This window comes from Vitis vinifera, chromosome 19 (genome assembly GCF_030704535.1).
Source record: "Vitis vinifera cultivar Pinot Noir 40024 chromosome 19, ASM3070453v1".
NCBI classification, from domain to species: Eukaryota; Viridiplantae; Streptophyta; class Magnoliopsida; order Vitales; family Vitaceae; genus Vitis; species Vitis vinifera.
Genome location: NC_081823.1, coordinates 3,388,754 through 3,402,344, shown reverse-complemented (window position 1 = coordinate 3,402,344; position 13,591 = coordinate 3,388,754). Strand labels below are relative to the sequence as shown.

The window sequence follows — 13,591 nt, the reverse complement described above, 5'->3', positions numbered from 1 at the left end:
TGTAAATAATGTAGAGCACTTTTGCAGTTTGCCTTCATCATTTTCTCTGTAAAACTGTTGTTTCAAGGGCAGTGACACTATTATGAAAGCCATCCAAGTGGCCTAATCAAATTATTCTCTTTGCCCGTTTGGCTTCATTATTCCCCCCCCCCCCCCCCCCCCCTAATTTACCAATAATGAATCCTTATTTGAAGGCAATCATTTTAACATATATCATAGAAAAAGAGTTTCTTACTAACATCAACCAACTACATAGAAAGTTTATCTTGTTTTATAACTGGGTTCACAGATCTTGAGGAAAACAAATATAATTGTTTCAAATATTGAGGACAAAATAATATTTTGTCTTGAGGTTGGTTTCTAGATGGTTTCTTTATGATTATCCTGTTCGTCATTATTGTCCCTTTAATATCTTAGGTACAAAGAAGAGATCAGGCAAACAGATCTGATGGCCCTAGTGCTTGAATAGACAAATGCATCATGAATTTATAAAGGAAAAAACAAATAAAATCACTGATGGAATTCAAGATCCACAATCTATTTCACTTATTGTTTTTTTACTTCAACTTGTTCTTAGAAAAATTGGACTGAAAATGACCAAACCCCACTTTGAATTGCTCAGAGTCTTTTGCAAAGATTCCACGCAATTTGGGGTCTGAGAGACAGACCACACACCAAATCATGATAATATACTGTATTACCTCTGTGCCCCACTGTGCTTACCTTTTTTCCTCACATTACCAAATAAAAATATACAAACCCACCACCAAAATGCTTGGAAGTTGTGCTTGATCACAAGTTTAGAGGCCAAAAATGAAAGTGACTGTCACTCAAATCTTCTTGCTTCTCCTACTTTCCCTTGTTCATTCATTTGCTGAGCAAAGGTCCAGTGAAGAAGAAGAAGTTGAAAGATCTCAGTTCCCATCTGGGTTTCTCTTTGGAGCAGCCACTTCATCATACCAGGCATATCCTCCTTTTCTCCCACCTTTGCTGAATTGATTCTTTTTTTTAATTACATGGGTTTTTTTTCTGCAAGGTTGCAGATTGAAGGAGCAGTTCTTGAAGATGGAAAGAGTCCCAACAACTGGGATGTCTTCTGTCATATTCCAGGTAGCTATTGAGTATTGACCCTTGCTTCATCCTTAAATTTCTGTAACTTCTCAATAACCCAAAAAAAAAGAAGGAAAAACCCACTTGAAATTAATGATAATTTGCATGGATGTTCACCATTTTGATCATCAGGAGGCATAAAAAATGGAGATACTGGAGACATTGCAGACGATCATTACCATCAATTCTTGGTACTAATCTGACATTCATTTTACTCATTTCAGCTGAATTCCTTTAAATTTCTAAAAGATAAGAGAATAGGCTCAATGTTTTTTGATTTGTTCAGGAGGACATTGAGATAATACATTCATTAGGAGTAAATGCATACAGGTTTTCAATTTCCTGGTCCAGGGTTCTGCCTAGTATGTCCTTCAAATACCTGTTCAGATACTGTACATTGGCTATTTGTCAATCATTTGGGTAATTAATGATCTTCCTTGTGCTAACAGGAGGAAGGCTTGGCGAAGTTAATCCAAAAGGTGTGATGTTCTACAGCAAAATTATAGACAATCTCCTGCTAAAGGGTATGACCTTTTTCCCTTTCTCCAAAAATTTTGGCTTCACATCTCTCTTGATCTTCTTTAATCTCTATTAGTAGTTATTGAACTTAAGAGGCCTCTAATTCAGGTATTGAGCCATATGTGACAATATACCATCATGATCACCCGCAAGAGCTTGAGGAAAGATTCGGGGCTTGGCTAAGTCCTCTTATGCAGTAATCTCCAATTCTCATTACTTCTTTCATGCATTTCAGTCTTCAGCATTTGGGGCTTTTGAGGAGTTTTAGCTTGATACTGTTCTTTAGTTACCCCAAAATCTTAAGCATATGAGGCTACTAATTGGTCAGTTTAAGACTAGTTCTAATTTCATGAAGAATTTATACTAACAAATATGTGATTCAAAGTTTTTCAAATTTTAGGGAATTTTGGTTTGCTTTTGACGTAGTTTTTATGCTATGTATTCATGGGAGGTCATAAGTTTGAACCTTAGTTATCTCTCTCATTTGTTGAGCCCACTTGTAAACCCGAAAAGGGTTGCCTGTGAGATGGAATGTTAGGGTTGGACTACATTGTTAGTCCAACATTACTTTAGCCAATATTTTAATGGTCAGAGCATCAATGGTGGATGCTTTTGTAGGGAAGAGTTTGTCCATTTTGCTGAAACATGTTTTGAGAATTTCGGAGATAGAGTGAAGTACTGGACAACAATAAACGAGCCAAACCTATTAGCAGAAATGGCCTATTTGTGGGGGAGATACCCACCAGCACATTGTTCAGCCCCTTTTGGCAATTGCAGCAGCGGCAACTCTGATACAGAGCCTCTCTTTGTGTTGCACAACATGTTACTCTCCCATGCCAAGGCTGCTAACATCTACCGCCATAAATATCAGGTACTCGAATAAAAAGGCCTTATGTTATATTCTTAAATCAAGCTCGTAGCATTACTTTTATAATCATACTAAAAAATTATATAACATTGTTTTGCAGTTAAAGCAAGGTGGGTTTATTGGGATCATTGCAAATACATTAATGTGTGAACCATTGAGGGATATCGAGCTTGACCGTGAAGCTGCAAAGAGGGCGTTGGCATTTTATATAGCCTGGTAAGTATTTAACATGCTCATCACTTGAATATTTAAGGATTCTCTTATGGTTTTTGAATTTAGAATTGAAATAAAATGTTTTCAAATAACGTAGTGTTCATTTGGATATGTTTCCTATTTTTAAAATCGGAAAATAACACTGACTTTTATATAAGATGTCAGAGCTTTTAAATGTTTATATTGAAAAGGGAATGGTCGTAAAAACTGTAAAATAAAATAAAATTGAGGTATTGAAAAAAAAGACAGGTTTATAGGGATGATTGCAAATACATTCATGTATGAACCATTGAAGGATATAGAGCTTGACTGTAAAGCTGCAAAGAGGGCATTGGCTTTCTATACGGCCGGGTAAGTATTTAACATGCTCATTACTGGAAAATTTAAGGCTCTACTTACTTTTGAAAATAGTAACTCGGTCTCCCTGAAAAATGAATTAGGAGAAAGTCAGAAGTTTTTAAAACTTTTGTGCTAAGTTACCATTTTGCATGAAGTCATCACTGCACTAAAATAAAAGAAAACGTAAAGGTTGAATGGCCATGGTTTTGGCCCTTCAGGGTTAGAAAATGGGTCATTTCTTCCCTAGAGAATTGGACATATATTCTTTGAAAAAGAAAGAAAAAAGAATCAAATCAAAGGGTGTTTTGAATGGATTGTTTTGGGATGTTGTTATCTAAGTTTAAATTTCTGTTGAACAGGATGTTAGATCCCCTGGTGTTTGGAGATTACCCTCCTGAAATGCGCCAATATCATGGGAATGAGCTACCAAGGTTTACTTCAGAGGAAACAAAGTTGTTAACACAAAGTCTGGACTTCATCGGCATTAACCATTACACAACTCTGTATGCCAAGGACTGCATCCATTCTACTTGCAGCTCCGATGGAGACCGGGCAATTCAAGGCTTTGTGTATCTTACAGGAGAGCGACATGGTGTGCCAATTGGTGAACGTGTACGTAGTAATGCAATTATAATGGTGGCCTAGTTGTTGAATAACCATCAGCTCTTTTTTTGTTTCCTCTTCTTTCTTTGATTAGTTGATATTAATTTTTCTTAATTTGTTTGTAACAGACGGGGATGAGGAGATTCTTTATAGTTCCCAGAGGGATGGAAAAGATCATCGAGTATGTTAAAGAAAGATACAACAACATGCCCATGTTTGTGACTGAAAATGGTGAGTGGATTCACAGCTTTCTTATCTCTCTCAAGTGAATTAATGATTTCTGAGTTACTAGTTCAACCAACTTGAAATAAAGTTTGTGAAGTGTAAGCAACGTTTTGACACTTTGAATCACTTTAAATGCTTCTCTAGATTTTTAGAAGTGATTTTAAAAAATTTGTTAAATATTTAGTTTGTGTAAGAAAGTACTTTCAGTCCTTTCAAAGTCACTCCCAAACGGTATTGACTATGTAAGAGTTCGACAAGACAGTTTGATGGCATATTTCATAAATTATTATTATTATGATTATGCTTTTGACCCAAAAAATTTGTGGGTTTTCAACATAATATATGTAGGATATTCTCCACCAGAGAAAGAAGATGAACAAGAAGAAGACTTGGTACAAGATGCCAAGCGAATTGAGTTCCATAAAGCCTACCTTGCTGCTTTGGCCCGGGCTATAAGGTCAGCAAATCATATCCTCTATAGCTATCAAATTTGTTAGAATAATCCTTCTGTGTGCCCAGATTAGAAATTGAGAGTTCGTTTCACAGTGTTTTTAGAATAAAAAACGTTTTTGAATATTAGACTTTTTATAAAATTTTAAAAAATAAAAAAATTACTTATAATATTTTTTAAATAAATACTTGATAGTTGATTCTCTTAAATATACTCTTATCTAAAACACATAAAAATACTATAAACAAATTCTAAGAAAACACATTCCAGCATATGTTATAATAGTTTATATCAATATTTTGAAATTTGGACTAGGCTGGTTTAACCGTCGACCGATGACCTAATCGTTTTACAAAGTTTAAAAAACACTTTTAAAAAAATTAAAAATTACTTAAAATATTTTTTGAACAAATACTTGATAGTTGATTCTCTTAAATATACTATTATCTAAAAAAAACATAAAAATACTATAAAACAAATTCTAAGAAAACCTACTTTAACATATATTATAATGGTTTATATCAATATTTTGAAATTTGGACAAGATTGGTTGGTTCAACCGCGGATCGATGGCCTAATCGTTGTACAAAGTTTAAAAAACACTTTTAAAAAAGTAAAAAATTACCAATAATATTTTTTGAACAAATACTTGATAGTTGATTCTCTTAAATATACTCTTATCTAAAATACATAAAATACTATAGAACAAATTTTAAGAAAACCCACTTCAACATATGTTATAATGGTTTATATCAATATTTTGAAATTTGAACCAGACTAACTGGTTCAACTGTCGATTGATGACCTAATCATTTTACAAAGTTTAAAAAACACTTTTAAAAAATTTAAAAATTACTTATAATATTTTTTGAGTAAATCCTTGATAGTTGATTCTCTTAAATATACACTTATCTAAAAACACCATTAAACAAATTCTAAGAAAATTCACTTCAGCATATGTTATAATGATTTATATCAATATTTTGAAATTTGGATCAGGGTGGTTCAACTGCCGATCGATGGCCTAATCGTTTTACAAAGTTTAAAATACACTTTTAACAAAGTAAAAAATTACCAATAATATCTTTTGAACAAATATTTGATAGGTGATTCTCTTGAATATACTCTTATTTAAAAACACATAAAAATACCATGAAACAAATTCTAAGAAAACCCACTTCAGTATATATTATAATGGTTTACATCAATATTTTGAAAATTGGACCAGACTGGCAGGTTCAACTGCGGACCGATGGCCTTTTCAACCCGATTTCTCATCTTGAATTGTTTATCCATTGGACTGGTCTTAAACCGCGTTCAAGCAGTTGGATGTGTGAATTGGGTGGTACGGACGGTCCTTCAAGAACCGAACGGTTCAACGTTCAATGCCCCCTTTGGTTGCAAAATGGGCCATTGCTCATGCCCTACACCTCACAGCCCAGCAGCCATTTGAACCACACACGGCAGGCAGGTTCAAGGAAAAATAGTTGCACCACTCTGCTACCTTTTCGTTTGTGTTAAAAATTATAAAAACAAACTATATATGTTATATATATATATAATTACATAATACAAGTTTTCTTTCATTTTTAATATATTTTCATATTTAAATATAGTACATGTTTTGTTTAATAAAATTTAAAATATGAATATGTTTATATAAAAATGAATAAATAATATTATAAATATGATTAATTTTTAATTATATATTTTTTATTTTTTAAAATTATTTTAAATTTTAATGATTTTGAATTTAATAAATTATAAATTATATATTGGGAGAATTATGTTTTGGGGTAGATGGGCCCCCAAATTAACAAAATGTCCATGTAACTCTTCAAATTGAGCCCAAAACCCAATGAAAGTATGGAAATTGAGTTGAAGGATATCATCCTTCAGTATTTTCAAAAATGTCTTTCGTTGATTTTAAGAAAAAAATTAATATTTTTGAAAAATACTTTTATTTAAGTTAATATTTTTAAAAAATACTTTTATGTAATTTAATATTTTTTAAAATAAAATTATTTAATTTAATATTTTTTTAAATAATTTTATTTAATTTAATATTTTAAAAAATATTTAAATTAATTTTTTTTAAATACTTTAATTTAATGTAATATTTTTGAAAAAAAAATTAATTTAATATTTTTGAAAAAAAAATAATTTAATTTAATATTTTAAAAAATATTTAATTTAATATTTTTGAAAACTACTTTTATTTAATTTAGTATTTTTGAAAAAAAAATTATTGAAAAAAAATTATTTAACTTAATTTTATAAAATATTTTATATATATTCTTAAAGGGTATATTTGTCCATTACTATTTCATATCCTTCAACTCAATTTGAAGAGTTACATGAATCTTTTATTAATTTGGGGGTCCATCTACCCCCAAAAGATAATTCTCCCTTATATATTTATGACATTAATGATTAGACCGTGACTTAAGAAGAATGGCAATGGAATGGGTTCGGGACGGATCACTCTCATCCCAACCCCCTCCCATTTATTTAAAATAATTTTCATTCCTATATATTAAATGGGCGAGGTGGGGTGGGTATACAAATTTTCTATGCCCATCCCGTTTCATCTCGTTTAACTTTTTTTTTAATTACATTAAAATAAATATATTTTATAAATAATTAAAATATTATAATTTTATTTTATTAAAATATAATAATAGGAAAATAAAAATTAAATTAAATTAATTTTGCATATAATCAAGGGAAGAGGACGAGACAGGGTAGGACAAGGTAATACCCAAACCCACCCTGAACCTATCACGGATTTAAAAAAAATCTTAAACATGTTCTAAACTCGTTTATTTAAATTTCAAACCTATTTGATTAGGGGCGGGGTAGACTGGTTTCCGAATAAATTCACCCCATTGTCATCTCTATCAACCATCAATTCGACCATTAAATCATAAACCGATAATTTTTTCAATTCAATGATCCATCCGATTATGAAAACATTCATTTATATTGATATCTTTTCGCTAAAAATTCAGGAATGGTGCTGATGTCCGAGGCTATTTTATATGGAGCTTGATGGACAACTTCGAGTGGGTGTATGGTTACAACACCAGATTCGGACTTTACTATGTGGATCGTCAGACTCTTAGGCGAACTCCCAAGCTTTCTGCAAGATGGTATGCAAATTTTTTAACCAACAGTGGCCACAACCATGTAGAGGATGCTAATCCAGGCTCATTCAAAATCAAAGATGCATACTTTCTAGACTGAACACCCAGAAACCTGAAATGTAATTCTATCTCAAATTCTCAATGCATCTTGTTCTTTCCTTCTAAGGCATTGGCATATGGTATTTCTGCGGTTCTGTTGCTATCTAGCTAGAAAAATGTTTCATTCTCTTAGATAGGAAAATGACCCAATTGTTTGATTTGGGCTCACGCCCTTAAAACGTAAGATAAGTCCGTACAAGAAGTTTTTTCCCAATGCGAATGGGGATTTATTAAAGTGTATATAATTTTATTTTATTTTTCAAATTTTTGGAGCAAGTGGGAGTTGTGTTGACTCTCCAAAGACCCAATTGACTCTTCAAAGACCCAATTTGGTGAATTGATTGGGATGCTGGAGGAGGCCACACCATAAATTTGATATGGGGGCCATCTTAGGCTACGATGAAATATGAAAAAGGAGTTTAATTTAATAATAAATATCACACAGATTTATATACTAGTTATAATAATTTAATAAAGACGAAATGACTCAATTATACATATTAGGAGTGCAGCTTCCATTCGTTTGATCTAATCCGATGTTTGGATAGGTTTGAACAAATATTTTTAATACTTAATTTAAGTTTGGATTAAATTTTTTTTAACCCGAATTCAATTTGGCTTAAGCTTGGGTTAAGATTTGAACAACTCAAGCTTAATCCAAACTCAATTTAATATTTTTATGATAGTTATAATATTTATTATTCTGTATAATAATATTTATTTTTTTTAATTTAAAAAAATCAAATTCTTAATATATAATACTTTTTATTATAATTATTATTATTATTATGATGTTGAAGTTTTATCTTAGTTACTATTTGACTTTTGGTATATATATATATATAATGTTTTTTAAAAACTATTATGGATAAATTTTGAATTATGTAACTCAACCAATCTGAATTTAATTCGACTAACTTAAATTTAATTTGATCAATCTAAATTTAACTTGAGGTTAGAAAAGTAAGGTGCAATTAGGAATGAATTGAGTATTTTTTATTAAAGGTTAAATTGGATTGGGCTCAAGTTAATTATCTCTTAATTTGGGTTGAGTTCGGATTAGTCATTAACCCAACCAATCCACCCAAGTTATAACCCTAATATATATTATAATTGACAAACGAAAGCAACTACATATTCACAAATTTAGTAGAAATTAATTTTTATCTTTATAGGAAAGGAAAAAAAACTCTTTGTTAAAGAAAATTTTCTAGAAGGAAATTTTCTACGCATGAAGTTTACTATTTTAGTAATTTTAAAAATACAAAATGTAAAACAATAAAAAACGAAAACTAATAAATTAATGAAATTTCATTAAAAATCCATAGTTTCCTTAAGTTTTTGGGAAAAATGATCAAATTAAAAGTTTCCCTAGAAAATTTCAAGAAAAAAAAAAAAACCTATGAAGGCATAAATGATAAGAAGCTTCTAACAGAGGGTATGGCACATTTATCAATACCCTAAGAAATAACATCCTATCCCACCTGGCTTCCAACAACCCATTTGGTTGCCAACAAACCATTCATGATATTTTTCACATGGTATTGGATTCTGACCACATTTTTTATATACTTACCCCAAATCTTTCCCAACATTTTATGTACAAAAATAATTAGTAGTGTTTCTTCGGTTTGCTTTGGCGACAAAATCATAAAGCTTGGCTTCTTTCATCTGATCCCACCATCCTTTCATGTGCACACATACCATTGCCTCCAAATTAGGCATCAAGATGCGACAAATTGGCATCTCCTTTGCCCGTCAAATCCTATCACTTTCTTGCGTATTTATTATTATTATTATTTGGAAAATACTAAGTTACCTTAGTGGTTTGTACCTACCGAACCCAAGATTTCCACGGTCGACGATAAGTGGTGACATGTAACCCATTGAATAAAAGTACAAATAAATCATATGAAAATACAAGGTTCAAATAAATTAAACTAAAATATAAATAATAAAATCTAAAAATATAAAATGACCCCATTTAATTAGTACAGGATGACTTAAGACAAGTTCAAGACGGGTTTAGATATGTTTTGTCCCCTTCGTATTTATATTTAATAAAAACTATTTTAATTTATTTTTTCTCATTTTTAACTTTTTGAATATATATATATATATATATATATATATATATATATATAATAAAATTATTTTCATAAAAACAAATCATAAATAATTATAATACTTATTTATCTATAAATTGTATTTACTTTTTAATATAATTTAAAATTTAAAAGTAAAAAAAAAATTTGAAAAAATTAAATAGGGTATAAAAATTTCCTATACATGGCCTTGTCGTCGCTGGATTGATAGTGCTTTTTTCGAGGTAGTGTAGCCAAACCCCTGTTGTTAATAAATGTTTTAAAGGCTAGGCCGGCGTCAAAGAATCTACTGTGGGATTCGATTTACAATCCTAACCCCCACTTGCCTTTTTAGTTGAAGGTGAAGACTGAGAGTTGAGAATGGTAGCTAGGCGAAGTGAAAGATGGGGATGCCTCGGACTTCAAAAACCAACACCTTCCTGCCACTTCAAACGTATCCCAAGAAAATGTGATCCACACAGCCAGTGACAAAGACGAGAAACAGTGTGTCGAAAGCGAAGGAATTGTAAAGAGGAAATGCAACAGAGGAGGAGGATGAGCTTGGGAGCAGAGCTTTTGCTGGCGGTGGTGGGGCTGTGGGCTGTGTTTCTGAGGCCATTGCTGATGAGATATGCCGGCGAGATGGTGGAGGTCATGGGCTATGCGATCAACAGAATCATGAGAGGCAGGCCTTCCTTTGCTCTCTCTACTTATCTTCCCTACTCACACTCTTTCCTCCATTAAAAAAAAAAAAAAAAAATCTTGTTTGGGTACTGGGAAAATGCTGCAGAGGAAGAAGATGAAGAACAAGAGATGCCATTCTGCTAATTTTTTTTTTAATGTTTGGCACAAGACGGACATGGGTTTTCAATGGATCCAGAAAAATCAATTGTATTTTCCATGTAATTTGTTGTTTTTCCTACCTGACTCAGCAGAGGTTGAAAGCCGCCATCTGGTTTCTTATGAATAATAAGAGTTCAGACATCTCCTTAATTAATTTCCATGATCTTGTCTTAATTTTCAATTGGGTTTGAATTTATGTGACAAATTCCCCAATTTTTTTTCTAATAATGGGAAATTCTTGAATGTCTTTTCCTACACATTAATAATAATAATAATAATAATAAATGATATTTAATAATTTATTTGAAGGGTCCACATTTTTCAATTTTTGGAGTATTATCTAACCATGAATCAAATTTAGTGAATTAAATTGCCACTAATTTGATCTTCAAAACAAAAAAATAAGTAAATAAAAATTAATATCCTCAAGTTTCCTACAAAAGGAAAATAATAATAATAATAAAAAATATATTATTATTATTAAAATCACTTAACTAAATCCCTTGAATTAAGCAATTAAAATTCAAAAATTCAAATTCAATTTCCTACATTTACTTATAAATAGAGATAGCTTCTTTCAAGAAAAAGGATCGCAAAAATCCAAAAAAGAAAATTCGGCACAATTGAAAAAATCCAAAGAAAAAAATCCAATGAAGATCAAAGACAGTAAAAACGAGATCAGCAAAACGATAGAAGTGTTATATGTGTTCTTCACCATTCAATAAGTTTATTTGAGAAAGAAAAAAAAGTGTCATTTAGACCCTTGACTGATATTTAAATCTAAGGAAATAATTTCGTCTTCCTTTTTCAAGTCGTGATCAAAACGGAAGAATGAAAACAATATATTCTTTTGTAAAACAATATTAACATATATTGTACCCACAATTTTAATTTTAATACTTTTTTTTTTATTGTTTTGTTAATTTTGTAGGACTTGCGTAAAATTTGTGCGCGGATCACCTAGGAACCAATTTTTAATAATAAGGTCTAATCTTATTTGCAAAATAATTATTTTATTTGAATTAATTAATATGACACCCACTAAAATAATTCCTTGAGATTAACAATGTGACATGTGATATAAAATTAGAATGAATGACTGAATGTGACATGTGGGGTTGTCTTCTTGTGTGATGTTATTTTAATTCTATTCATGGTGTCGGTAGCTCGCATTAATTTCGTCTCTTAAATTGCAAAGAGTTTATTCATATTGTCCATATAAAATTTGATTTTATCATCTGATTTTTTTAACCTTACACGTGGCCACATTTTATTGGATGCAATCACTGACTTTTTGCCAAGAAAAAGTCAGCAGGACTTGCTCCCATATTTCTATTCCCAATGGTAGAAATGTCATTCCACTTTGTGAAGTCATTTTGAATAGGACAAAAAGATCCTTATCATTAATAATAATTATTAAATATTTGAATATTATAATAATATTAATTTATTAAAAAAATTTAAATAAATATTTATACTTTAAAAATAATAAAAATGATGTATTTATTCAAATATATACAATAGTTAATTTTTATATATTAATTCAAAATATTTAAATATTTAAAATCAAATAAAATATTGATTTATTAAATATTTATAATTGATGTGCGAAGCCTTAAATCATAATCAAATAAGTCGAAAATCAATACTAAAATTCACGTTACTGAATATCCAACAATTTTTTATAATAATAAATGACAGTTACTTTGTAATATATTCATTCTTTGTTAACATGTCAAACACGTAAGAAGATAAAAATAATAATAAAAGTAACGATGCAATCAGTACCGTTGAGAAAGTACATATTCTTTTTATGTATAGTTAATATAGACCTTGACTATATAGACTGAATCAATAGTCTAATTTGATATATGACCAAAAGTTTCTCGAGTCATTGCTTGATAGAGATCTCGAAAAAATTAAATACCACACAAATTTAATATTATAAAAATAATTTTTTTGTCCCATTGTGTTTTTCAATTTTGAAAAATTTAAAAAAAGACTCTTAAAATCCGTTTCATAATAATTTTAAGAAGTGTTTTTAATATTTGTAATACTTAAAATTTTTTATCATTTAAGTGTTATAAAGATTAGAAACGTTTCTTGAAATCATTATCAAACATACTTTTATTATATATTAAAATTATTAATTAATTACATAATGACGATGAGACATTTAGTACTGATACGAGAAAGTACATATTTATTATATTAAGTTTATATTAGAGCTTAATGACACAAAATAGTCCAATATTATCCATAAACAAATTTAAATATTTTTTAAGCCATTTATGGTTTGAAAGTATTAAATACCACACAAATTTATTATTATATTAGGTATTTTTCCTCTACCAAAGTGCGTACTTAAGATTTTAAGTTGATGTGAGAGTTTGACCACATAGATTGAACCAATAATCGTCCAATCTAATCTACCATCAAATCCAAAGGTTTTCCATATAAAATTTGATTTTATAATGTGATTTTTAAATTTTACACGTGGCCACATTTTATTGGATGCAATCACTGTCTTTTTGCCAAGAAAAAGTGTGCAGGACTTGTTCCCATATTTCTATTCCCCATGGTAGAAATGTCATTCCACTTCGTGAAATCATTTTGACTTGGACTAAAAGATACCTATCATTAATAATCATTTTTAAATATTTTAATATTTTAATAATTAGTGAAAATTATGTATTTATTTAAATATATACAATATTTAGTTTTTATATATTAATTAAAAATACAATATATTATATTAAATATTTAAAATTAAATAAAAATATTGATTTATCAAATATGATAATTATTTTTAAAATATAATTATAACTTTCTTTTTTTTATAGAAGAACATTATGATAAATATATTTTTATAATACGACCTTAAACCATATTCAAGTAAGTCAAAAATCAATATCAAAATTCACATTATTGAATGCCTAACAAATTTTTATAATAATAAATGATAATCATTTTGTAACATTGATTATTAACATGTAAAACACGTAAGGAGATGATAAAAATAATAACGTAGTCAACACTACTAATAAAGAACATTAAGTTAAAATAAAATTTGACCACATAGACTAAACTA

General features: G+C 29.7%; 1 protein-coding gene across 1 annotated transcript; it reads left to right on the top strand.

Annotated features, from left to right (window-relative positions):
- Window positions 1-565: 565 nt before the first annotated feature.
- LOC100267558 (beta-glucosidase 18) lies at window positions 566-7,639 on the top strand. The gene is made up of 12 exons (XM_010645917.3): window positions 566-963; window positions 1,044-1,110; window positions 1,243-1,301; window positions 1,397-1,472; window positions 1,560-1,634; window positions 1,738-1,825; window positions 2,248-2,500; window positions 2,598-2,713; window positions 3,409-3,661; window positions 3,781-3,883; window positions 4,226-4,334; window positions 7,340-7,639. Exons 1-12 carry the CDS (start codon window positions 814-816, stop codon window positions 7,572-7,574), a joined length of 1,584 nt encoding a protein of 527 aa, XP_010644219.1. The 5' UTR covers window positions 566-813; the 3' UTR covers window positions 7,575-7,639.
- The last annotated feature ends 5,952 nt before the right edge of the window (window positions 7,640-13,591 follow it).